Genomic DNA, 27,921 nt, shown 5'->3' with positions numbered 1-27,921 from the left:
GCAAGAGCTGGCATCCGGGAGGGTATGATGATCTTCACAGAGAAGTTTCAGCCGGTGGTGGTGGTGGTGGTGGTGGTGGCACATACCTTTGATTCCTGAATTCAGGAATCATGGACAGGTGGATCTGTGTGAGTTCAAGGCTGGCCTGGTTGACAGAGTGAGTTCCAGGACAGCCAGGAAAACTCTATCTCAAAACACACACACACACACACACACACACACACACACACACACACACACATCATGCACACACACGCACCCACGCACACACCACACACACGGGGGGGGGAGGGGGCTTGGCGATGGAGGATTCCTGGCCAGAACAAAGCTCAGCACACAGTAGGCACAGAAATATTTGTTGCCAAAGAATCATTCTCTTGAAATCAAAGATGGCAAAAATCTACAACCCTGATAGAGTGGATAACTCCCCCCCCCCCGAAACTCGGAGAGTGTTTTCTATTTCTATGGTAACAAGAAGACTTAAAATTGCCCAAATTTGAGAGATACTTGAGATGAAAGCCAGGATGAAAAAAAGAAAAGTAACAAAAGACAAATGCTACAAGCAGCATGCATGACAGTGTGGTAAAGTTTTTGACATTTGTTTGGGGAGATTGTCTTATTTCTCTGCTTGGAACGATGTGATGATTTCCAGAATGTCGCAGTAATAGCTTCACACCATGCTGCTGAATGTTCGCGGAGTAGATTTTATTCTTTTCCTGAGAGGGGAAGAAAAGAACAACCCATGAGCCTTGGTGGCAAATGGGCATTGTCTGTAGGTCCTTGGAAATTACTCTCCTGGCATCTGCCTGCATGTTAACTGCAACGAAAGGAGGTTAGCCTGGTGGAAGGCCCTTTGCTCTTTCCCTTCTTCAGGACTAGCAAATACATATTTGAGCATCTACTCTTTTCCCACATAAGCTGTCCTATGTACAAACTAATGGAAAAATCGTAACTCTGATAAAGATTGCTGGTACATGGAACTCCTGGAGTGTGGGATAGGCAGAACTGATCTAGCAGACCTGCTAGGTTTTCCTACGGAAGTGATTAAGCTGAGTCTAGGAAAACAGCCATGGCTTCAGAGCCCGTAGAACAACATCTAGGCAGTGGGAACTCTTGGGCAAAGGGCCCCCTGGAGGAAATGAGTATTCAAGGAACTGAAAGCAGGCCTGAGCAGTCTGCTTTGGCAGAGACCCAGAGTGTGAAGGGAATACACTTGGGGCAAAGCCAGTTGGAGAGGTGGGCAGAGCCAGGCCATTCTTGATACACAGCTGTGAGTCTTGCACAGTGGGATTGTAGGGGTTTGGTCTGCAGCCTTTGGCATATGTACTGACTGGTTTTGTGTGTCAACTTGACACAAGCTGGAGTTATCACAAGAGAAAGGAGCCTCCCTTGAGGAAATGGCTCCACGAGAACCAGCTGTAAGGCATTTTCTCAATTAGTGATTAAGGCGGGGAGGGCCCAGCCCATTGTGGGTGGTGCCATCCCTGGGTTTGTAGTCCAGGGATGAGAGCAAGCCAGGGGAAGCAAGCCAATAAGCAGCACCCCTCCATGGCCTCTTCTGCATCAGCTCCTGCCTCCAAGTTCTTGCCCTGTGTGAATTCTTGTCCTGACTTCCTTTGGTGGTGAACAGCAATGTGGAAGTGTAAGCTGAATAAACCCTTCCCTCCCCAACTTGCTTCTTGGTCACGATGTTTTGTGCAGGAATACAAACCCTGACAAAGACAGCACACTCTGAGGGGCTAAGGCTGTCACAGGAATGCACAGCAAACTGTTCTTGTGTGCAATCTAGCAATGGCAGCTTCTGGACCACCTAAAACCTGTCATAGCATTGCTCTAGGTTCCAGAAGAGAACCACCAGATTCTGGCAGTATAGCCTCGTGAAATACATTAAAACTAAATCATGTTCAATGTATATTATTTTATGCAAGACAACCTCAGATTATCATGACTTTCATACATTAACTCCTCAGGCGCCATGGTTTGGCCATTTAACTTCCCTCCTAGCTGGGAGCCATTTGAGGTCCAGGAACTCTTTAAGAGGTCAAAGTAAAGGAAACTCAATTTTTATTTTACATTGAATTCTAAGATGGAGGCCTTGTGCTTGCTAAGGACACACAGAGTGGGAGCAGTTTTTCAGGAAGAGAAGAGTTGTTATGAGTAGGTACAGAGTAAATAATTAAAAGTTATAGGGAGGCTGGAGAGATGGCTCAGCGGTTAAGAGCACTGGCTGCTCTTCCAGGTGTCCTGAGTTCAATTCCCAGCAACCACATGGTGGCTCACAGCCATCTGTAATGGGATCTGATGCCCTCTTCTGATGTGTCTGAAGACAGCCACACTGTACTCACATACATAAAATAAATAAGTAAATTGAAAAAAAAAAGTTATAGGGAGTAGCACTACTGAAAAGGCAGAGTAAAAACAAGACTAGAAAAAAAAAAGGACATAGATTTTGGGATTAGAGAGATGGCTCAGAGGTAAAGATCATTTGCTAATCTGGCAAAGTACCCAGGCTTAGGTCCCAATACTCACATGGCTACTAAGAACTGTCTATAACTGCAGTTCTCGGGGGTTCCAACACAGTTTTACAGCCCCCTTGGATACTACGCATGCAGGTGACACACAAACATACATGCAGGCAAAATACTGTTGTTTGACAGGTGACACACAAATATATATGCAGGCAAAACACTGTTGTATGACAGTTTCCTCCCATATTGAAACATTCTATTCTTCAGGGAAGCTCTTTATACTGGAAGTAAAACAGGTAAAAGTAGCTTCAGGAAGTCCCTGAAACTGACTAGATTCACCACTCCCCCCAGCCCCCAGTAAACTATGAAAGCTGAGCATTCTAAGCTTCAAAGAAGACTCAAGCCACTGCACAGAAGGTTCTGAGACCATTTTCCTGGAAGATGCAGAAAGCGGCTGAGTTGCCTGGAAGGGGTTTTGACTGACAGTCTCTAGGGAAGGACATTCTTCAACCTGTTGAGATCCCTGTGGGCTGTGCAGTGTGCTTCAGGTTCCCAGCTGAGCTGTCACCTGTGCTGGGGTGAGGTGAATTAGCTGTCTTTGAGTCATTTTTGCCCCTGAAAGTAACCTTTCACTTATATTCATGTCAGTAACCTTAATAAAACTCTTGGTGGTTTTCAAAGTAGGATTTTGGTGGTATCTGCACTTTGGTCTGGCAAGGGTTTCCCCATATTTGGAGTGAGTAGAGGTAGTACATCTCCCCCAGAAAAAGTGTTGTCATACAACATACTCATACACAAAATAAAATCTTTTCAGAAATAGAGATGAAGAATTGAAGCAAAAATAACTTAATAGAGCTTAAACAGTTTCATTGTGTTTGTGTCTTTATGATGAACTTATGAAGTTAAGAAAGTATATCACTATTTAGAAGATTTCTAGTCTGGGGAGTTGAATATCCCAAGAGTTTCAGTGCTAAAACAGGTCTTGCAATCTAGATAGCTCTCCTGAAACTTTTGTGTACTCTGTGGTCTGGAGGTGCCGGTAAGGACAGATTCCTATTGAAAAACTTCAAGTTTTGTTGAAACTTCATCTTTACAAGTTACTTGTGGGTTTTATTTTGAACCCTTACTAGAAGTGACACTTTTCTTGTCTGAGTCGTCACGATGCTATTCCTGACAGGAAGTGACTTCACAATACTAAAAAAATATTGTAGGTGGTAACACACCCTTAGCAAATCCACTTTGAAGCTCGGATATTTTTACTTATTTTATGTATGTGAGTGCTTTGCTGCGGTACCCTTGCATGGCAGAAGAGAGCATCATATCCCTTTATAGATGGTTGTGAGCCACCATGTAGGTGCTAGGGACAGAACTCAGGACCTCTGTAAGGACAGCCAGTGCTCTTAACCACAGAGCCATCTCTGCAGCCCCCTTGGACCCAATTGTAAGACTGTTTTAAACAGAAATACTCTTTTATCTAGTAATAAGATACCCCCAAAAGATACCTGGTCATCTAAATTCTGATAAGAATGAAAATAAAATATTTGATCACTTTAGGAAATGCTTGTGCTATGTGCTTGCAACATGATTTTTTGGCTGCTATTATTATGTTGTTATTGTTATTTGGAGACAGGGTCTCTTTATGTAACTCCAGCTGTCTTAGAACTCACTGTACAGAACAGGCTAACCTCAAATTTAGAGATCTACCTCTGCCTCCTGAGTTCTGGGATCAAAAGTGTACACTAACATGTCCTACACTTTCTATTTTCCTTTCTGACACAGGGTGGAGTTCTGGGTTGGAATTTGTTATGTAGACCAACTGGGTCTCGTACTCACAAAAATCCTCCGGCCTTTGCCTCAGTGTTGGGATTAAAGGTCTATGCCACCACTCCAGGCACAAGATGCATTCTGGAATGATATTTTTCTGTAAATTTTTTCATGATCATTTTTTATGTTTATGGGTCTATTGCCTATATATGTGTCTGTGTACTGCCTGCTTTCAGTGCCCTTGGAGGTCAAAAGGGGGCATCAGGTCCTCTAGAACTGGAGTTGGCTGTGAGCTACTGGGTAGGTTCTGGGGATCAAACCCAGGCGCCTTGGAACAACAGTGTTCTTAACTGCTAAATCATCCCTCCAAACCCATGGGATTTTTTTTTCAAATGTGTCCATACATGTGAGAGCTTTTGGCTCCATACTCTATACTTAAAATGTCTTGAATATGTCTTCCTTGTATAATATCACATAACAGAGATGAAAAAGAGTATATTAACAGAAATTGGGGTCATTGACTCTTGAAACTGTGATTCTTTGTGGTGCCTTTACGGTTTTTACAGAACACATTTTCTTAGGATAGAAAGTTGTTGCTCAGTAGTTGAACGCCATTCTCACGGCAGATTGTAGGAGGTTACTGACAAGGAAGCACGGCATGTTTCCAGATTTTTCCTATTCCGAGGAATCTGTAGCATGGGTTAAAATGATCTGTTCTAAGCCTCACCCCAACCTTGCTGAAAATGAAATTCAAGAGAATTGAGAGAAGCCTATATTTCTAACAAGCGCTCTGGGTGATTCTTACGAATGGGCAAGTTTGAGAAATGCTGACTAATGCCAGGAGCTCTGGCAATGAACTAGTTTGAGTCTTTGCTCGGCTGGACCAACTAATCTTTGGCAAAATTCTTTGTGCCTCAGTTTTTTTGTTTGTTTGTTTTGTTTTGTTTTGATTCTTATTTGCTGGGGCATCAACTGAGTTATTTATAAAAGGTCCCAGCACTGTGTCTGTGATCACTCTTGAAAACACAGGAAGTCATCAGTGGCTTGATTCTTCAGGGTTTAAGAGAAAAGAGCTTCCAAGCTTGCTCCTCTTTGAAGATGGAAGAGTTGTTCTAAACTGACTGGTTCTCTGTCAACATCAACTTCTTCTTTTGCCCAAGAGTTAGTTTGGTAGAAATGACTGGCCTGGAAGATTATCTGGACATTTCCCCATTACAGGCATTTCTTACTGATGACCCCATTCTTCATCCCTTTATCCGCATGGAATCTGTCTTTCTATTGGAGGGGAGATTAATGCTTGGTTCAGAGGTTAACTATGGTATTTGAGGCTTTTACTCCCTTCTAAACAATTGAATTATATTCCATGGAGCATTATTGACTTTGGTTATTATATAAAAAAATATATCCCAGTACGAGAAATAGGATGGAAATGAGCACAGCTTTGTGTCTGTCTGCAAATGACTTGAAGTTCCTTAGATCTAATCCAATTTTCATGTCTTGGAATCTTCCTGCTAATGGCAAATTATTGTCTTAATTAGCTGAGATGACTAGTAATAACGAGGAGACAACGTGGTTTTCTTTTCCTGCAGTCCTAAATACTGGGACTGTGTGAAGTTCTTACTACCAGAGAGTAACTTTCAAAACTCACGTGTTAACTTCAGATTCCCCTGTCCAAAGGTGCATGCATTATGGGCCACAGGAAAATTAGTGTTTGGGGGATTTGATAAACAGGTATCTAATTCGATTCAAAGATTTCAGTTTTCATTTCTTGGAAATTCATGCTGAATAGCCCAAGCTGGCCTTGCATGCCTCATCCTCCTGCCTCTGCTTCCTGTGTGATTGCAGGCAAAGAAGTAAGAGGAACCTTGATAGATCTCAGGCTAGGACTCCACTTCCTTTCTTAGAGTCCCACATCTTCCTGCCTGCCTGCTATCCATCCATTCATGCATCCAGGTGCTGGGAATGGGTGGGGGTTTCCTCCTTGAGTTCATCGGTTCAGCTACTGGGAGAACTTTTTATGGAGTTGACTGGAGAGCCTATCTCTTGGCCTCACTGTGATGTGGGCTTCCGTGAAGCCATGGTGAGTCACAGCCCTTCAGCACTCGGGTTCCCTACCGTTGCCTAATGGTAGACACTGGGCATGGCTGTAACCCTGATTTGGTTTTTTGGGTAGTGGTCTGGTAGGAAAGGAAAATGTAAGTAATTTAGTAACTATGAATGGCAGGAAAATAACTATCATAAATCCTTAAAGTAGAGAAATAGCACAAGAACCAGGTGAAGATGGCATTCTGAGTTCTTGGTAGTAGTTAGCTATGGGGAGAAACCTTGGTGGAGTAGGGGAAGGGGCTCTCAGAGGCTCTGGAGGAGACAGAATCCCAACCCCTCAACATAGCCAGAAAGAGAAGATAACAGCTCAGAGCAGGGTGATACTTGGCACAACGGTATAAATGTCACAAGACAGATTCAAAGTAGTAAGGTGCTGAGACAGACAGACAGACAGACAGACAGACAGAGAGAGAGAGAGAGAGAGAGAGAGAGAGATATCACACATCAAGGTGCGTTTTTCCAGAGGAAGTAGCCTTTAAGCAAGTCCTTGAAGGAAGGGGAGGAATTTAACAAATTCCGAGAGGAGAGAGAGAGATTTCAGGCCTCAGGAATGTATTGAGCAAATGTGTGGGGCAGGCAAGTCCTGTTGGGACATAACAGCATTCCTGTTGGGGAACTGGGGAAAACATTCTTCTGCGTTTTAGAAGTCAGGCTGGGAAGTTGGGTTTGGTCAAGCCAGATCACAGTCTGGACTTTTTCCAGTAGGCAGTAGAGAGCCGTTTCAAGGGACTTGAGCAGGAGGGTGATACCAACAGAAATTTACTTTGGGAAGCATGGCAGCTGGGTGGGGGAGGACTCGGAGGACAGGCTATACAGACATGCCAGCCAGCATCAAGGCCCTACACAGTGAAGAGGAAGAAAAACCTTACTGTGGACAGTGAGAAGGGCTGGGATAGTCAATACTGCAAGTGAATCTGGGGTAATTGCACCAAAGAAGCTATATCAAAGAGGACTGCAGCTTGGGTGGGAGCCTGGTAAGTCGTCGTAGGGAGGAAAGAAATTCAGGGGAACGGCAGTACTTTGAGTTTGAAATAGACACTCTGAAGGTGAGCGCTGTGATCTGGACATGGAGAAGAGATGAGCCAGGGTTTTGGTTTTGAATGGTTGTTGACTCTCCACGGGGTGTCATTAAAAGTCGATCATAATAGGCTGTAGGATGGGGCACATTAAAGTTTGGAGGAAGAGAAACAACAACAACAACAACAACAACAACAAAATGAGGCAGAGAGGAAGATGACCAGGAAAGAAGAGACAACAGGGTGTCAGAGAAATGCAAGAATGAGGGTAACCATTCAAAAAGAAGAGTAGGCAGAGTGTCTGAGACCCCAGGAGATCAAGGAGGGCTAGACTCAGTGGCCCTCAGCTTTTCTTTGAATTAGAAAATGAAGCTGGATTGCCCCAGGGTTAGGGGTATAGTTCAGTCCTTGAGCATTCATGCTGGAGGGCCTATGTTCCATTCCCAGCAAAAACTTAACAAAAAATGACTGGATCCCTCCAGGGAAGGTCCATGCCTTAGATCCAGTCTCTTTAGTTCATTGCAATATCAAATTCTTTAAATGTTAGTCTCCTCTAAAGGTATGTATTTTCCTGTGATGGAAATTAATCCCTCCCACCAACACCACATCTGACCCCGAATGAGTCATTTATTCTGTCCGAGGACGCCAGTTTTGTCCTTTTTAGCTTTCTAATTCAGAGATCCGTGTACACGGGTGAAAATTCTCGGCGACCTGTGCAGCACACGCCTTTGTCATGACTTCCTGAGGACAGACTAGAGCTCACCCTACTTTCTGCTCTGATAGCCTAAGTTTTAAAGTCTCTTAAAATTATTTTTTAAGAGATCTAGATATTAAACAACCGGAGGAAAGACTCTTCCTCTTCCACTTGCCCATAAAGGTCTTTCAGTTTTCTGCCCAGCTTTTTCCTAGGCACCGAGGAGGTGCCTAGAAAAATACTGGATGAATATACAAAAACATGTCACCAAAATTTTCCTAACAAGCAGCTATGGAAAGTCTGCCAGCGTCCTGTCTCCAGGGACTTCTAGCCTGGGGCTCCTGATGCCCGACATGGATCACGTCCAATGTCTCGGGCGGCCTCCGCTTTGAGTGGGCAATTTTCTTTACAACACGCCGACGCGCGTAGTCGCTTTAAATTCAGACCAGGTAGGCAGTGGGGAGTAGCCAATATGCGAAAGTGTCAGAGGAGTTAGGGCTTATCTCCAACAATAGGACAGTATCTCTAACACTGTTTACAGTAAAAACAGAAGGTGGAGCAAGAAGTCAGGGTGTCTAACGTGGTCATTAAGCCTGCGGCTTGGCTGAGATCTAACCAAGCTCTGCAGAGTGCGAAGAACAATGTCCGCAGGGTTCCCGGTTCAGACGGGGACTCGATTCTCCGCCTCCGCTGGCGCCCGGGCACCGTCTCCCAGCGATGCTCGCTCACTCGTCTTGTTGCCCTGCTGCGGGAGGACCCGCCGGTCGGGCGCCGCCAATGCTGCAGGGAGCGCGGCGCGCGCCCGGAGCGCCAAAGACTCCAGGTCCCAGCCCCGCCGCAGACTCCAGAGCGCCCGCGGCCGCTGTCCGCCACTGGGCGGCCGTGAGCGACAACCGTCTCGCGATCGAGAGTTTGCGCGATCCTCTGCCGGTGCGAGCGCTCTAACTGGAGCGGCCCGACCCCTGGGTCTGCAGCAGGTCGCGGAAGAGGGCGATTGGGGCTCCCGGCTGAACCCGGGCGGGCCAGCTTCTTTGCCCGAAGGGTTGAAAGAGTGCGAGGGCGGGGCAGCGCGGCCGGCTCCGGACGCGCGTCCAGCGGCTGCGAGGCAGCATCCGAGCGCTCTGCGTGTCCCGGCGCTCGGTCGGCTCGGCTCGGCTTCCTGGCCTGTCACCGGGCTGGAGCGAACCCGGGACTCAGGGCTGGGTGCGCTGCAGTTACGCGGGGCAGCCGCGCCCCTTCCCCACCTGGGTCGGCAAAAAGTGAAGTGGAAAACAGTGGCTGAGCTCAGCCCTCCTCCCTATCCCCTCGTGCCGCAGCCACGGCCGAGGGTGGGGGAAGTTCGCTCCGCCGGGTTGGAAGGAAAGCAGGCGGCCTGGGCCGCGCCTCCCCCGCCTTCCTCTGGGCTGCGTCCCCGGGGCTTCACGCAGCATTTCTTTGTTTTGAAAGCGCCTCCTCCGCCCAGAGGCTTTTCCCCGCGGGGCCGGCTGACTGGGGGGTGGGGCATCGAGCAGTCGGTCCATCCTCCATTTAGTCCGGAACCCTCCCCCTACCCGCCCCGCGGCGACCCACGAGGAGCGTCCTCACTTGGCGGACATCAAAAGGGAGGCAGGGCGCTGGAGGGCTAAGTTGAGTAGACAGGGGGCGCAGAGACCCACCCACCCTCCGCTTGGCAGACGGCCCGCCCCCTCCCGCGGGAACCCCGCCTGAGCCCCGCCCCCCGCGTCACAGCAGCCTGACATTCTCACAGCCCACCCGGCACCCAACCCGGGCGCCCCCGCCACCCCCGTGTCCACGGAGCGCTCTATTTATGTTTCAGCCCAGTGATTTGCATAGGCCCCGCCCCCTCCCCTAGGTTCTCCCTATCGGCGCTCCTCCTTGGCGACGTCGTCACCGTATAGGCCACACCTCCCGTGCCCCTACAAGGAGCGGCGGGCCCTAGATGGCAGCGTGGCGTCGCCACGGCGTGTGCGTGTCGCGCTTCCTTGTGCCGTTTATAGGGTCCCGGCACTTCCGCTGTCGGGTTAGAAGCGGCGCGGTCATGGCGGAGCGCGGACAGCAGCCTCCTCCCGCGAAACGGCTCTGCTGCCGGCCGGGCGGCGGCGGCGGCGGCGGCGGCGGGGGTAGCAGCGGCGGCGGCGCGGGTGGCGGCTATAGCTCTGCCTGTCGGCCCGGCCCGCGGGCGGGCGGTGCGGCGGCGGCGGCGTGCGGGGGCGGCGCGGCGCTGGGACTGCTGCCGCCGGGCAAGACCCAGAGCCCCGAGTCTCTGCTGGACATCGCAGCGCGCAGGGTGGCGGAGAAGTGGCCGTTCCAGCGCGTGGAGGAGCGCTTCGAGCGCATCCCGGAGCCGGTGCAGCGCCGCATCGTCTACTGGTCCTTTCCCCGCAGTGAGCGGGAGATCTGCATGTACTCGTCCTTCAACACCGGTGGCGGCTCCGCGGGCGGCCCCGGCGACGACAGCGGCGGCGGCGGCGGCACGGGCGGCGGCGCGGGCGGCGGCGGCGGCGGCTCCTCATCCTCGCCGGCCGCCACCTCAGCCGCCGCCGCCGCCGTCGCCGCGGGCACCGGGACCCCGTCGGTGGGGGCGTCCAGCGCTGCGGACGGTGGCGACGAGACGCGGCTGCCCTTCCGCCGGGGTATCGCGCTGCTGGAGAGTGGCTGCGTAGACAACGTCCTGCAAGTCGGTGAGTCACGGGGCCGCCGCGGGCCGTCGGTCCTTCGGTCTGTCCTCCTGTCCCTCGGGGGTGGGGGAGGGAAGGGCCCCCTTCGTTCCTCTGGGCCGCCTCGGGCCGGGCGCGCGGTGCAGCGGTGGGGCGACTCGGACTGTCCCCGGAGCGGAGCGCCCATTTCCTCCCGCTGGTCCCCGCCCCCGTCTCCCCGGACGGGCTAGCGCGAGTGGGAAATGAATCAGCAGGACGCGCCCCTCGGCGGCGGGGCGGTGGGTGTCGGCGTCCCGGTCGTCTGTCCCGCAGCTTGAGCGCCGGTGTGCGGGGCGGGTGTGGACAAAGGCGCGGGCGGCCGCGGGGCTCGGGCTGGGGCGTGCGGCGCGGGGGAGGGGGCGCCGGCCGCAGACAATGCCGACCGGGGCGCTCGCTCTGCGCTGCCCGGCTCGCGTCCTTTCTTCTTGGCGCCGCTCCGCGCCCCGCGGTCCGAGGGAGGGAGGGGGGGCTGGCGAGTCCCTCCGACACCACTCGGCCACCGCTCCGCTCGGGGCTCCGACGGCCGGCGCGTCCCGTATACTCCAGCTGCTTAAGGTGTCTGCGACTAGCTCCGCGGCGTCCGCGCCGGGTCCCCGAGCAACCTCTGTCGGGAGCGACGGCCGGACGGGCCGCTGAGGGGCGCTGCTCGCGCTTCTCCATCCCGTGAGGTACCGGGCTGCCCGACTTCGGCCTGCGCCCGGGGTCCGGGTGCGGTGCTGAGGGAGCGGGCAGCACGGTCCGACGCCGTGACCCGCGGCCGGCGTCTGCACCGAGGGGCCCCACGGCCCCTGCGCCGCTGCGCGCCCCGCACCACCCGGCACTTTGTTCTCCTTTCGGGTTTATTTGTGCCCCTTTCAATTTTCTGTCACCCTCGGTAAAGGGGAAAGCAAACAAAAGAGCCTCTTTATTTCTTTTCAGGGCTTGTAAAGTAGAAGATATTTGACAAAGGCGAGAGAAGGACTTGTGATTTAAAGCTGCACAGCCCTTCTTTCTCTGACAGACCAGGAGAGTTTTCTCAAATCCCTCTGCTTTCCATGGGGCTTTTCTTTTTATTCTGTTTAGATATCTTTTCCAGCCATAGTTATGGGGACGTTTGAACTAGATTGAAGTGAACAATACTGCAGCGCAACCTCCCTTTCCCCATATTTTATCTCCGGATTGCTGAAGGCATATTTTATAACCCCCTCCCACTCTGATTGAAATTGTATGGATGAACCCTGAAGCAAATGAATGAGGATAGATAGATTTGAAAGCGCTCTCTTCTCTTCTCTTCTCTTCTCTTCTCTTCTCTTCTCTTCTCTTCTCTCTTCTCTTCCTCCCCCCCCCTCTCTCTAACTTGTTCTTTTCTCTGTGGTCCAATCTTTTTATCCTTTTCATTGGGTGTGGAGTCGGGGTCTGGACAGTGGCCCCGACACAGAAGATTTGTTTTAATCCTGTTTGGTTAATTTGAATTCTAATGTAATCTGAAAACGTGATTTTCTGCATGGTCATTTATTTCCAAAGACAGCCCTCGGTGTTGCTCAGCACCCTTTCCTTCTGTCTAAGAGGGAGGTTGGTTTTTGAGGCTATCCATCCTTCCCCCCACCTTTCTTCCCTTTAAAATCTAATTAACATTCTTTCTAGTTAACCCCCCCGCCCCCGCCCACCTTCTCCTCTTTCCCTGCCGGTTTGAAACCAATTGAAGCACATGTATGGTCTCTGAGTATAACTAACTGGAGTCTGAATTTTTATGGCTTGGCTAGCAGTGTTGCGTCGTGGCCCCCGCCCCGCCCCCCCTTTCCCCTTGCTGTGTTTGACTCTGCTTGTGAGCAATGAGGAATGACAGGAGAGCACATAGGGAGGGTTTCTTGGCTGATTGCATTTAAGCCAGGAATTCACTGTGAAAATAAAGCCAAGGGGCGATAAATAAAAGATGCAATCTTCTCTAGGAGACAGACACACAGCGTGGGCTTTGCCTGCTTTCATCAGTGGAAGAGGCCGGGGCGAACAGTAAGTTGTAAAAGAAAATAGTAACTTTTTCAACAGTCCCCAAAGGGGAAGGGCGGCCACTTGAATGAATGCTGTTGGCCCCGGTTGATGTAAAGAGGCATGCGTGCCTCTAGTACTGTTTGAAGACTTGACCACCTCTTTGGAAATACTTACCTATGTACTTAAAGAAATGATGTACAAATTGTGGAAAACACGTTTTTTTCTTTCTCTGAGTTCTGCCAGTTTCTTTAACATCCAAGTTTTCTTACTTGTGCCAGTCAGCATCGAGATAGAAGGCTGTTAGGCAAATGCCTGGCAGCTGGCACTTCGAGATAGAAAACGTAGGACCAGGTTTTGTCCACCTCTGATGAGGAGCGGGGAGGCCAGGTAGATTAAGTATCTAATCTAGCGTCTAGAGTTGGCTGGTGTTAGTATTCTTTAAGACGCTTATAATTGTGATTTTCTGTAGGGTCACCCCTCCCACCCCTCCCACCCCTCAACCCCAATCAAAACCAAACCAAAACCAAAACAACAGAAAAACCCGAGATGGAAAAGAACAACGTACTGCGTTGATGTCATTATGAGCAGTTTTCTGCAGTTGACAACTTGGTTTACACAGGAAGTGTTCCTGAGTGCTGGTCACAATTTTAGGGAACCCGGAGTTGTTGGACTCCACCTCACAAGCTCCTCCAGAGCGTGAGCAGTAGGGAATTGGCCTTGTCAGAAATGAAGCTTGCTGGGCAGATTTTCAGCAATAAACTAAACCTTTGTACTGGCAAGTGCTATTCAATTGTTAGATATAAATTATTGTATTCAATAATTGCTCATCGGTGGCTTGTTTTTGTTAAACTAGGATGCTTTTTGTTAAGAAGGGTCTTTGTCGGGATGTAGTCTTGATCACAGCTAAGCAGTAATTTCAGAGAGAACGCCTAAGCAGCCCCCCCCCCAGGTTGTTGTCTGACCCTCCTGTATATGACTTAAAATCAAAGGTAAAGACAGATTATTTGGGAAAATAATCTTTAAAAGTTTTCTGTTGGGCTGAAAACATAAGCCAAGTAAAATCTCTAACTGGAGTAAATATTTATGGTGTGTTTGACTAAAGCTATAGGATTATAGGTGAGTGTGACAGTGGTGCAGGAAAGTGTTCTGTATGAGAATGTCCACTGCATGCACTTTGCAGGAGTGAAAAGCTGAACTTATTCTTTATTTCTGTCAGCTAGGATTTGGTCAGGAACAGCTGACTGGAATACCATGCAACTATGAACAAAATCAAGTAGTTGGTATATTTTAACAAAGAGAGGTGACCTTTTAGAGTAAATAACTTAGGTCAAGTGTGATGGCACAAGACTTTAATCCCAGCACTCAAGGTGGGGAATCTCTGAGTTTGAGGGTACCCTGTTCTAACTAACTTCACACAGGTTTAAAACAACAGAAAGGCTTTGGTGTAAAGAAAGGTACATCAAGGTCATGTAAGTCACAGAGAGAGAGCTGTGGTGTCTGGAGAAAGGAGTTGGCAACTTTTAGAGGATTCATTTCTCTCTTAATGCAACCACATTTTCAGAATTGAAGATTAACTTTTGAGTTATAATGTATTTTTTTGGTGTTTTGTCGTGTGTGTGTGTGTGTGTGTGTGTGTGTGTCTGTGCGTGTGTGTGTGTAGGTGTGTGTAGATTGTTCCTTCTGAGGGACTGGTATGTAATTTTTTTTCAAAGCTTATTTTGGTTACAATATTTACTTACAACCAAGGCAAATTTAAGCACAACCAGAGTCTTTTGTGTGAGAAGGAAGGAGTTACATTTTAAAAGCAGTTGGCTATTTCTTTGGAGGTTGCTTTTGGGAGAGAAAAATACTGCTTTGAATTTTATTAATGTATTAGCTCATATATTCTTTTTTTGCGTGGGGAGGTGGAGTCAAAACAGTAAAGTACAAGGAGAACATGTATTAGAATTAAAATTGAAATGAGTAAAAATTTTAGTTAGTTAATTTGTTGGCCTTTACTAAAGTATTCTTATTTTCTTTATTGACCAAAGATGACTGTATAAAGGATGACACTCTAAATTCATTTTTGAGTGAGTGTATTTTAGATTGGTTAGAGTACGTTTTCTTATACCCCTTGGAAGGGTGAAATAACAGAACAGTTTTGTATAGCACTGTATACTAATTTATGTTCGTTTTTCAGGGGCAGTAAGTTCAGGGACTTGTGAGGCAAATGTTCTACCACTGAACCATACCCCCAGCCTTTTGGTTAAGGAGAAAGTTAATTAAATGGAGAGAAGATGACATTTTGGAAACATTCACATGTTTCTGTGTGTGACTTGAGATGTTTGTTTGCAGCTTTTCAGTACCTGGTCGGTGAGAAGTGCTTGGCCTTTAGTGATATTCCATTCCTTGCCAGTTGGGATTGGTCCAGTGAAGAAATCTGTCCAATGGGTACAACACCGTAGCTCGGACACTGATCCGACAGAGGGAGGGAGGGAGGGAGGGAGGGAGGAGATGGCCCAGTCAGTAAAGTGTGTGCTGAACAAGCAGGAGTACATGAATTTAGACATCAGTCTCCCCATAAAAAGGATCCATTTATTACCCCAGCACTAGGAGGGCAAGAGCCAGGCGAATCTTACTTGGATCTTTCTGGACAGCCAGCCTGGCTAAATTGATGAGCTCTGGGTTCAAAAAATAATACAGAGAGTGATTGAGGCACATGCTCACTGTTGGCCTCTGGCCTCCATGCATGGGTATACTCAGATGTACACACATTCACAAGAACTGTATTCCATCACACGCACACATATACACATGCGTGTGCTCACACACACACACACACACACATCCCAACACCAACAATGTTGGAAGATGGAATTGCAGACTTTGGTTAAGCAATCATTTCTATTTTTGCTTCAGCCTTGCTGTTTTATTTGTTTTTCATGCTAGGGGTTGAGCAGAGAGCGTCTCTTTGGTGCTAGGCAAGCGTTCTACCATAGAGCCACATCTGCAGCCGGGTCTTGTAGTTCCTTGCTAAATAGTTGTGTTATGAGTACACTCTTGGACTGCAAAGGCTGTCTCTTTTTTTTTTTTCCCCTTTGTGTTAAATTTCATTTCTTTGGAAAGCGCTAGGCTTTGATGCTATTCTTTTGGAAACATCAGGATGCCTGTGAGCCATGGCCTTTAATGGAAGAGAATTACTGCAATTAATCAAACATTGGAGCTTCTTATTCTCTTAAGTACGTCCTTGTTGGGTTTTAAGATGCTCATTTTGTTATTGCTGTCTCCCTCTTTGCTCTGCGTGTTTCATAAGGAGAAATGCAGGGCCAGCATCTCTCGTCTCCTCACACTCATGTTTAGCATTTAGTTAGGAATGTGTGATTTCTGCTGGTAATATGTGCACAGAGCAGGATGGCTTTTAAGAAAGCAATCCCTTTTAAAAGCTACACGATTGGATTAGATCTTTACTATTTCTGTTTTTGTGTTAGACTGTAAATTTTCCTCAGTGCATCAAAATGAGTTTGGTACCTCGAAGAAGCCTACTTAAACATACATGTGATAAAACAACTCACTTAGTGTTAGGAAACCTCGTAGGGGACTCATTCAACTCCAACTGCCATGACTTAAATTGTTAGGCTAAAGGGCTACATAGCTTAGAAAAGGAAGTAAAATTATTAGGAAATGTGATTGCCTTAGAAATAAAACAAGCGATATTTTTCATTACCTTTCAAATTACCATTGCATAACAAACTTTGCTCAATAAAAAGCCTAATTTATATCTGCCTTATTTATTTGCTTTTGACTGTACATGTGTGCAGATTATTACATATTTGAGATCCCCCTTCATTTGAAGTAAACAGGGTGATTTTGTCTCCTAAGAAATTAATATCAAGTGATAATTTGGAGAAAAGATGTTATATCCTCTTGATTGATGGAAAAGCACTTCTATTTTTCAGTCTAGCCAGATTCTCCAGTAAAGTGTTAACTTAGATCTGTTGAAAATGGCTGGGGGTCTAATTTTCAAGTCAGTGTCCTGTGTCCTCCTGAGTGTTTGTACATGGTTTTCATTTCTTTAGAACTAGGAAGTTTTCTTTTTTCCTTCCCCACATAGGAAAGAGGGCTAAAGTAAGCTGTGGAGAGAAAGCAGTGTGAAATCTGCTAGCGTTTTAAACTTTGAGGAGACAGAAATATGGACTTTCTAACAAATAGTAGATGGCTGTTTGTAAAGGCTCGGTGGATATTTTCTATCACTGAAATGCTTTCCCTCCCTTCCTTAGTTCCTTCATTCCTTCGTTCCTTCGTTCTGTCCTTCCTTCCTCCTGACAGCATTTCACATAGCGGCCTTGACCTCGGGATTGTCCTGCCTGACTTCTAGATGTTGAATTAAAGATGCATAGTCCCATGCCTGGCATATTTCTGTGGAACTCTGAAGTGAGAGTTTTGTGATAAATGTCAGTAGAAAAGGAAATAGACAGGTCAGGGAATGGCTATCTCAAGACTGTGTTCATGACTCTGCTGTGTACAGATGCTTCCCACTACCAAAAGAAACAACGCACAGTACACCATTGTGTGTGTGTGTGTGTGTGTGTGTGTACATGTATGTATCTTTTAGAGATAGATACCATTTATTTCAGCTTCTCTTGATTTTCGTTTTATTGAATATATATTACTCTGTAGCTCAGGCTAGGTAGGAACTTACTATATATGTGCTCTGGGATGGCCTGGAGCTCCCAGTCATCCTGTCTTAGCCTTTCAGGTGATGGGATTATCCTTGGGAACCACCATGCTTGGCTCTCCTTATTTTTCTGATAATAGTGTGGAGGCTCAAACACTGAGAAATTGTTCAGAGCAAGCCATAAGTTGTAGAGAAGAACACAGACTTTCTGGTTTCCACAGCTTGTACTTGCTTGGTTCCCTGGGAATGTTGGGTAATCTCAGACATGACAATCAATTCTTGAAGGTGAATTGATACAAATGCTGGTGAAGTTACTTTATGTGAACATTGTAAAAGTGTTTGCAGACACCTTCTATTTCAGGCTAAACTCTAAGGGCTTCAGTTCAGTGATGGATGTAGTCTGCAAAATAAGTGCTATTTATTGCTAAACATTAGCAGATATTGAAATTAGTAATGCTATGGTATAAAAATCCATGAAAAGTTGTGTCTGCTGCAGCACAAAACTATTACAGCTGTGTGTATAGGGAAGTGCATGTACACACCCATGTATAAAGAATTTACTCAAAGTGGGCTGTGCTTTTACACAAACATAATGCAAGGAAGAAGTTTGTGAGAATTTAATGTGTTTATAGTTGTACTCATTTGAGAAAACATTTTGTACATATCTCCCTGCTCTCCTTAGCAAGCTGCCTCCTCCTCTGTAAAGGGAACACTCAAAGCACTTCGGGGTTATGCCCATATACACTTTTCCCCCTCCATCAGGTGTTGAAATTCTGTGAAGATTTTATTTTTTTTCCATGGTTGGGGGCAGTTCTTTGTTGAATCAGTTTGTCTCGAGAGAGTCTACTGTAACATTTTTACTGGTAGTAAGAGTAGTAAAAGATAAATTTATAAAGCCATTAACAATATATACTGGATATTATTCTCTTTATTCTTTTTGCTTTTATTTTTTGAGTCAGGATTGTGGCCCTGGCTGTCCTGGAACCTGCTGCATAAACCAGGTTGGCCTTGTGGGCGAGTGCTCTTCAAGCCTAAGCAACCCTGCCTGTGATTAGTCCTGATGGCTACTGATTCTAGATCATTCTCAAGCTTACAGTCACCGGCTGCCTTTAGAGGTTTAGAGGGCCTTCATGGAGATCTGAAGGTCAAATGCTAACTGTAGCTTGGATTCTGATGTCTATCGTAACCAGTCATTCCTCCTTCCCCAAAACCTACCGGTTCCTGCCTACCACCAAGCTACATGTACAGCTAAATGCATCTTTTGCTACTGAATTTCAGCTTTTGTACTGGGTGGCTAATCAACTTCCAGGAGAAGCTCACCATCTGAAAGAAGAGTAACTTGAAGACTATGTTGGTCATTTGTGTGCTGTAGAGAGTCTTCTTCTCCAAGGACATTTAAGGATTACACTTTTCATTTTAAGGCCCTTTAACAATGACTGTGACTAGCAATGATACTTCTTAGTGCTGGCAGAGCAATTGACTTTCTTTGGATGAGATGATTTTCTAGTTTCTTCTGTACAGTTGTCGTGCCCAGATGTTAATTGGTAGGACAAAGCAGAACCTTTCAGTACATTTAAACTCTTAAAACCAAATAAGTTGATCAGATAAATTGGAGGCTCATTAAGGGAATTAATGTGCTTAAAATTCAGGTGACTGGTTGCCCGATCTTGCCTTATTTAACAGTCTATTGGAAGTGTTTTCATTGTTAACTAATATTAGGCCTTTACAAGAAATATCCCTAAGAAGATGATATAAAGATGAACCTTGAGGGTAGGTTTTAATTTTTTTTAAGTAAAGGTTTATTTTATGCATGTGTGTTTGTCTGCATTTATGGGCATCTCGTGCATGTAGAATTCATCAGAGGTCAGAAGAAAACATTAGATTCTCTGGAATTGGAGTTATGACTGAGTGTAAGCTGCCACATAGATGCTGGGAATTAAACCCAGGTTTTCTGTAAGAGCAGTAAGCACTCTTTAAAAATAAACTTTTTCAGTTTAGTTTTATGTACGAGTGTTGTGGTTGCATGTATGTTTATGTTTGCATGCGTGCAGTGCCCACAGAGGCCAGAAGAGGGCGCTTGATCCCCTGTTCTAGAGTTACAGGCAGGTGCAAGCCGCAGTGTGGGTGCTGAGAATCGATAACTAGTCTTGCAAGAAGAGCAGGTGCTCTTAACCATTGGGCTGCGGTCAGCTCTGCGGTAAGCACGCTTTGAACTGCTACTCCATCATGTTTGCCTCTGCATGTGTTTGATTCTTTACGTCAGCACAGTTTAGAATTCTGTACCTCATTTTACCTGTTAAACACTTGCTGAGGCAGCCAGCACCCCAACATCTTCGCATGTGAGGGACGGGTGTTTCGTAGTTTAGGTACAAAGGACAACACCTGTCTTTTGAAGGTACTGGCTTCTCTTAACAAAGACTTGGACAGGTTGAAGGCTGCACTACTTTCTGGAACCTTTGTACTCCCGTCCCTCCCTCCCTCCCTCCCTCCCTCCCTCCCTCCCTCCCTCCCTCCCTAGACAGGGTTTCTCTGTATAGCCGTGGCTGTCCTGGAACTTGCTTTGTAGACCAGGTTGGCCTCAAGCTCAGAGATCCACCTGCTCCATCTCCCATGTGCTGGGGTCAAAGGTGTGTGCTTGCCACCACGTCTGGCTCATTAACTGGTTCCTAAAAGGAACGCTCACGGCTTTCTAAATACCTACCTCAGAGGTTAGAAACCTGCAGTCTGACTGCTTTATATAAGTCACCTTATAAACTTTGTTTGCCCTGTTCCTGAGGATTTTTTTTTTAAATAGTATTCTTTAAGCTGACCTCTACTTCTGATGGTTCTTATTTTTCCTTCTCTCCATCCACAAACATCGGTTGTGTAACTTTGATCTTGAATCTTCAAACCAGGAACTCAGTCAGTCCTGCAGAGATATGGCATGTGCCTTGTCTGGACAGTGGGTGAAGCTGGACAGTGGGGCGACCAGCAGATGCTTTGGGATGGCAGAGCTGCAAGTGAGGGCCAGGCCATGCAGCTTCAGAGCGTGACGTGCCTCGCACGCGGTCTGTCTGCTCCCTTCCTCCCTCCACATCTCTTCTTCCTTCCCCCTGCTCCCCTCGGCTCCCCTCGCCTTCCCTGGATTCAGGGAGATAAGCTGAGGTCAGAGGACCTATGTGTTCCACACTGCTTAGCTGCCATTCTTAGTCTGGCCCCACGACAGGCTGGCCCCAGGCCATGATGGCACAGGGCCAGTACTTGGTGGGACTGGTGGCCAGTGTCGGAAGCTTAATTTTTCATCAGTCTATCTAAGTGTGAGATTTACTCTGCCCTGCAATGTCCTGTTAGTTTGTACTTTTAAAAAAAGAATAATTTTTTAAAAAAAGAAATGGCTTTTTCTTTTTTTTTTTTTTTCGGAGCGGGGGACCGAACCCAGGGCCTTGTGCTTGCTAGGCAAGCGCTCTACCACTGAGCTAAATCCCCAACCCCAGAAATGGCTTTTTAAAAATAGTCATTGTAAATAATAAATCTTGAAACATGTGCTATAGAGATTATTTTAGACAGAAGAACGATTTAAAATTTGTTTTACTGGGTCAGACATATATTTAGCCCAGTATTTGGGCATTGTGGTGGCACCAAGAGGTGCAAAGTTTACATGGCTCATTCGTGTGCCTCAGTGTTTTTAGAATTGCCACTGCTGTTGAAGTTGTGGGGTCTGAGTTGAATTATATAATTATAGGTATCATCAGACCAAAAACAAAACCCCAAACCCAGCGCTTTAGTTCTCCTTTGCGTGTCTGTGGGTTCAGGTTTGTTAAATGGTCAAACACTTACTGTTCTTTAGAGAGCAGCAAGGATTTACCTGAAGGCCCAGGATTCAGGTCTAGATTCTACATTCTGTTTAGCTGTGCTGTGCAGCTCACATAGGCACACTGGCCTCCCACTTTCAGTTGCACCTGTGCGTTAAGAACCTACTTGCCATACCGAAGCTATCTGCGTCCTGAAAATGGAAATAAAAAGAAGTGTCACGGTATGAAACGGCAGGGAGTTCAGTAAGGAGAACAATACTTAGGTTTTCCACAGAGGTGCATAGAAAGCCGAGTGAGCATGTTGGGCTGGGTTGTGGTGTATTTTAGGTGACACTATGGCTTCCAGTAGCGGCAGTGATGATCAGTCCCGTATTCTCTAGAATGCAGTCCAATGTAAGGCTAATATTAGTGCGCTGACCTGACACGCCTTCCTAAGGCAGTACAATGTAATGATATAAAATCAAATTGATTTCTTCTTTAAGGTAGTTAAGGATGAATTCTAGGAAATTCACTTTTTATGGAAAGTTCAGTGAAAAGTGGATGTTTCAGAGATGATATTACGGTTTTATAGTTTCAGTTTTTCTTCTTGAGGCAGACTTGCATATTGCTCAGGTTGGCCTTGAACTTGTGGCCTCATGCCTTCACCACCTCAGTACTGACATCGTAGGCATGTACTGCTATGCCAAACCTTACGTTCTCATAGTAATTTAGGGATGCTTTTAGAGACATGGGAGTTACATTGTGGATGGAGGACCAAGTGCATTGACATACATCACAGTGTAGTAATGTTCTCATGTTGCATCTTCCTGCAGCTAGAGGCTACGTGGTTCTCCAGATAGAAGGTTTTCTTGAGAAAACCTTGGGGAGTTATCTTCTGTGTAGCTTGGAGAGTGACTGACTGACCTCAATGGATGTCTACAGAAGTGTGTTTATGAGCTTTAATATGATTGATAGAAAATTATAACCTATTGTATGGTAGTTGATAAATGACTATTGGATTCTTAATTCACATTTATTAGGTGAGTTATATAGTGTCAATTTTGCCTTCAGAAGCTTGATTAAAACCAACACCTGATCTGGAGGTTAGACCAGTTGACCTTAGAACCCTTATGAGTGTTTGATGGTCTTCTCAGAGCAGTTTCTTTTCAGTTTCCATGGATTCCTCTTAGCAATGTATTCAAAAGGCATTTTGTTTAAGCTGTTTCACAAATAGCAGGGAACTCCAAAAGCCTGGGTAATATTAGTTTTGTTTGTTGTTAGGATGCTACAGTGTATCAACGTATTCATTTAACAATAAAAATTTTCAGGTGGATTTAAAAACTATTTCACAGATTTTAGTTTCATTGAAGACTCATGGTTTTATAAAGTGGTTTTATTTTTATTTTTCAAGGATAAAGATTGACCACAAAGTCTTGAGCATGTGAGGCTAGGCCAGCTCTTAACCATTGGCTTCCTCATATTCTTTATTATAACCCATTTTTTTATTTTTTCACCTTTAAAGAATTATTTATTTTATGTATGAGTACACTGTAGCTGTCTTTAGACATACCAGAAGAGGGCATCGGATCCCATTACAGATGGTGGTGAGCCACCATGTGGTTGCTGGGAATTGAACTCAGGACCTCTGGAAGAACAGTCAGTGCTCTTAACCACTGAGCCATCTCTCCAGCCCCCCCCCCCCCTTTATTTTCACAGTCCAGACTTTTAGGTATTTTAGGAAGTTGGTGACAGAGCTAGTAGTGACTAGGTCTTTACATTTTAGTTTGACGTAGGTTTGTGTTTGTGTTAGTAATTTATTGCTTAGCAGGGACTTTTCTTTGATTGTGAAATTATAATGCTTGTGTGGTTTTATGCCCAAGAAATCTATTTTAAAGTTTTTCTTGGTCTCGGAATTTTAAATTTTATATGTATGGATATTTTGCATGCACATGTCTGTACCATGTATCTGTGTGTACCTTCTGCCCATGGAGGTCAGAAGAGAGCATTGCATCCTCCTGGGAATGCAGTTATAGACAGTTGTGAGTTGCCCTTTGGGTGCTGGGAATTGAACCCAGGTCTTCTAGAGGAGCAACCAGTGCTCTTAACTGCTGACCTGTTCCTCCCCGCCCCTTGAAATCTACTTTTTGACAGAAGCATAGGTTTGCATATTTTAAATGGTTCCACCTTCCACCCCATGTGTACCTCCTCGGTGTGTGTGTGTGTGTGTGTGTGTGTGTGTGTGTGTGTGTGTGTGTGTATCTGTCTGTCTGTCCGTCTGTGTGTGTCTTTGTGTCTGTGTGTGTCTGCTGGAGGATAGGTGATAGTGATGGGTAAGTTCAGATAAACACAAAACATCCAAGCAACTCTGCTCAGGTATAGTAGGAACTCCCCTGGTTCCAGACATTTATACTTTACTGGGCTGGTTTGTAATGTTGTTATATACAATCTTACTGTTGGAGCTGAGGATGATGGCTTATACTGTAATCCCAGCATTCAGGAGACCGAGGTAGTTCAATTTTGGTGAGTTCTGTCTGGGCCACTGTGGGTTTACAGAGGGAGATTCTGTGTAAAACAATGACACACAGACAAAAATCCCAGGAACCTGAAAGTAGGTTTTGTTTTTTCAGCCCCTGATTTCTTATCCGGGACTTCTACCGTGTGTGCGTGTGAAAGTTTGACATGAACACTTTACCTTGATGTCTTCTCTGACAGTCGTCCTATGGCTGCTCTAGCAGTGTCTGTGTGGCGTTCCTTCCGAGTTGCCTTTGCCTTTTAATTCTCTACAGTTGTGGTGCAGTCTTTCAGCTTGCCCTCCTAACAGTTGAGATTTGAATTTTGAACCCAATTCTCTTAAGAATCTAAAACTTTAAATGTCTTTTTAAAATGTTGTTTAAAATGGGCCTGACTGTGTAGTTCAGGCCTCCCTCAAACTCAGTACCTTGTCCCAGCCTCCTGAGTGCTGGGGTTGCGGGTGTGCTCCCCACCACGGTGCCTGGCATCGTTCCTGCCCCAGAGTGCCTTCGTACTGCCTTTTTAGGAATTCTAGTAGCACACAGTCTGGTGGGTTATGTAGATGCAGTGAGTTTCTGCCTTGGTTGAAGAGTGATCTCTGTCCAGTGAGGGTAAGTAGACCTCTGCAGGTTGTGAAATTCTAGTCAGTGAAGAGATCACCCAGACCTGAGAACTCAGCCATGGAATTCACTTTTGATGTGAGGGCTGCAGGACATAAATGACAGTTTCTTATGGGAGATCAGTATGCCTAATCTTATCTCAGAGTGCAGATTTCTATGCATCGTTGATGAGGGGAGCATCAGTTAGCTAATCAAAGGGACTGAAAGGCAGAGTGCTAACAAATGTAAAAATATTCCGCCACATGTGGTTCTGAGGTCCTTTGAGTTTGCTGTTGGACAAAAATCTTCTTAATGAATGATGAATCTGGTAGTTTGAAAAAAAAATTGCTGGTGACAGGACAGCCAACCATCAATAGTATTAGTCAGGGTGTGTATAGTAGACATCAAAACTGTTATTTGAATGAATGATAGAAGATATGCCAGGCCTGGGGTATGTGTGAAAAAAGAAAAGTTCCAAGTTTTTATTTCTCTTCAGTTTTCTGAGTATGTGTTGCTGTGACTTAGTCTTTTAATGTATTTTCAGTAAGAATATGAATACTGGATCGATGGTTGGGTTTTGGTACTAGACTGTTGTATAAAGTTCCCCCTCCCCCAGCGTGGTTGGAGAAGCTTTTTGCTCTAGCACTGACCCAAAAGCTAGTCTGAAAGCAGTTCATTTATTGGAAGGTTACAACTTTGCATAGGACAAACCTGGCTCATCCCCCATGCAGAACAGTATTTGTGGGTTGCCCAGGAGATCCTTGGCATTGTGTATGCCTTTGTAGAATTAAGAGAACCTTTGCCCTTTTACTTGATATTTCACTTTTTATAGACTGTCATACCCAGGTAGGCTAAAGCAGGAGAACTGAGTTTTAGAACAGCCTCAAGGTGTGATCGAGTTCCCCTCACTGCTCAAAGGAAATCCAAACACAACTTGAAAAACTAAACTTAGTCTTTTGACAACCCCTCCCAGTGATGACTTCCAAAAGCACTCACAACTTCAAGGCATCCGCAAGATCTTGCACATTTTGAAGCTACATTGGCTAGTTAACAGGACTAGTTTGTTAAACTCGTCTACAGAATACTGATGACTTTCCCTTGAGATTTTTAAGACTTAGTTTTGAAGTACAATAGGATTTCCCAGAGGTGGTTTTGAGCAAGAATTTAACTGTATTGGTGTATCCCAAAGCTTGCCTCACAACAGGGTTGCTATCCAGAAGTGGAGTGACCACCCACTTCATTTGCCGGTCTGTCTTGGTTGTACCTCTTTCCTGGATTGCTTTTGCTCTGGCAACTGCTTTTCCAATTCTGTTGGCTGTTCTTTATGTCTGTGCTTTGGAAAGCCATGAGATGGAACCTGGGATCTCGCCTCCACAGTCTTTTCTACCTGTATAAGGTTAATGCCTTTTCCTTTTGCTGACTTGTTAGTGGCTTTTCTGAATGACTTTATACCACAAAGGTCTTTAAAACTTAAGTTGCTCTGTACTTGTGTATATTCATGATTATGTAAGAGCAGACCACACACACACACACACACACACACAACACAAAATGAATGTGTATATATAATCTTCGAACAGGTGGAGATCAACTCTTAGATTCTGCATGTATCATAGCCAGTAGGATGCTGTTTGTATTTACCTTTTTTGGAACCTTAAGTGGCCTTCCTTTGCTCATAGTACCACGAGTCACAGCATGGCCCTCCCCTGATCCTCATCTGCCTCTTGCATAAATATTTCTCTTGTCCTCTTGTTTGAAATCTGGCAAAAAAAAAAAAAATCTTTCCTTTGAAACCTTAATGATGTTTTTGTTGTTGTTGTTTTGTTTTTTGTTTTTGGTGGTCTCTTCCCTCCCATTTCTCCTCTTAGATTGTAAGGTCCATGAATGCAGAAAGTGTGTATATGTATGTCTGTGTGTATGTGTGTGTTTTAGCCCTGCGCCCTAGCTGCACATAGTTGGATCTCAGTAAACTTGTTGATTTAATGAAAGAAAGAAGTGGTGTTTTGCCCTGGAACTATTTTTCTCACTGTCCAGAAGGAGGCACTGCCTCATCTATCCTTATCCTACCCCTCTCACATGAAGAACATGACGTTGAAAGGTATTTCCATGTTTTATATTTGTAGTCCCTTGGAGGACTCCCAGCTTCCACAGAAGGTGTATTTGCATCCACTGCTGTTAGACTTCCTTAGCTGATGAGCGCTCCCTACTCTTTGCCCATAGTAAGGACCTTACCACCGTTGGGTGCATTGGCATGCAGGTTTTATTATATATGCTTTGAGAAACTGACACCTTTGGAAAGAGCAGACAGCTCCATTTCCAGAATGGGAGGTCTGAGGGAAGGGCAGCACTCTTTCTTTGCTGGAGCTCAGAGGTCACTTCCTTTCTCTTTCCTGAAGTTCTCCTGAGGAGCAGTTCTGCTTGGTCAGAGTAGACAGCTCCCCGTGATAGTGCCATATGCAGGGGGCAGGGGGCCAATTCCAGTCTGCATGGAGTAGTGTACTTTTTTGTCTTTTCCTTTTCACTCTCCCCGCACCCCATCATTTTAATCTTTTCTCCCTCATTAATCATACAGAAGAGTAGCAGGCCACAGTGATGGATGTAAGAAGTCCTAGCCAAGCATCTTCTGTCTTGAGTTCTCTCTGTTAGAAAGTACTACTGTTAGAGGTAGTCTGGGGAAAACTTCATCTTTTCCTAGTGTCTTATTGTGTGGTGGGGTGGGGGTCAGGATTGGGTCAGCTTTTATTTGAAATTTGTATAAATCTCTCCACTTTTGGAGTGCCAGTTTTGTGTTACAAGCATGGTTTTAGTGTCCCTACCCACTTGAGAAGGCATTTTGTTGTGTTTGGGATGCCCAGTTCCTCGTGCAGCAGCGCCAGGCACTCTGTGGTGCACCTGCACTCTGAGGAGCACCAAGTGTCAGGTAGAATTGTCTTTGAGGGTTGTTCCTAATGCTTATCTAACACGGCTCGAAGAGTGTCTCCAGACTTCTGAATTTGCTGTGGCAGCCATCTTTACACAAAGTAGTGGTTATATGGCCCATGCATGATGTAGTACCGTTTTGCTCCTTGTAGCTGAAACTGTGCTGAAGATATTTTCTGTCCTTCGTTAGACCTAACAGAAAAAAGAGTAGTTTCAGTTAACATGAGTGACACTGTAAATTTGGCTTGAAGGAAGTCCCATTTCCTCTTTCATTAGAGCGTGGTTTTCAGGAGGACACATGTAGCAGTGTCTGGAGAAGATGCTCCAAGCAGCTCTGTCTAACAGAAGCGCTGGTGCTCACAGCCGAGCTGTGGGGAAGTGACTCTGGGCATTGTAGGTTGGGAGCAGTTCCGCTGAGCTGACAGAGGCTCATTGCCCTGGTCACTCTGTTGCTATCAGATTACAGCCTTAAAGTTCTGCCAAACTAACACAGCAAGCCTTGGGTTTCCCTTGTTTTCAGCAAATGTCCTTGTTGTCAGGAGAGGAAGATTAGATGGGTCTTTCTAGGTAACATCCGGTCTCAGCTTTTGCGCTTTCCCTGTATCTTCTCAAATTAGTAAGTTGCCATGCTTTCAACTTTTCTGCTCTCCAGCGGGGTCATTTGTGGTGGTTGCAGCTTTCGGTGTGGTCTGGTTACAAGTTAAAAGCTTCGGAAGTCTATATAACTTGCCATAATTTTAACACTTTTTACTGTTT

At 45.9% G+C, this 27,921-nt stretch overlaps 1 protein-coding gene across 5 annotated transcripts in view; it reads left to right on the top strand.

Moving 5' to 3' along the window:
* The first annotated feature begins 9,968 nt into the window (after window positions 1-9,968).
* The window catches only part of Zswim6 (zinc finger, SWIM-type containing 6), a 167,445-nt gene continuing 149,492 nt past the window's right edge, over window positions 9,969-27,921 (top strand). For 2 of the 5 annotated variants that reach the window (NM_001433121.1, NM_001433122.1), the window contains 1 exon segment: window positions 10,072-10,729. In NM_001433121.1, the coding sequence (NP_001420050.1) occupies window positions 10,087-10,729 (643 nt within the window). In that variant the 5' untranslated portion in view covers window positions 10,072-10,086. 5 annotated transcript variants of the gene reach the window in all.

The sequence above is a fragment of the Rattus norvegicus genome, chromosome 2, assembly GCF_021556685.1.
Source record: "Rattus norvegicus strain SHRSP/BbbUtx chromosome 2, alternate assembly SHRSP_T2T, whole genome shotgun sequence".
Classification (NCBI taxonomy): domain Eukaryota; kingdom Metazoa; phylum Chordata; class Mammalia; order Rodentia; family Muridae; genus Rattus; species Rattus norvegicus.
Note: the sequence above shows the minus strand (reverse complement) of the source record. Positions and strands in the feature narration are given on the sequence as shown.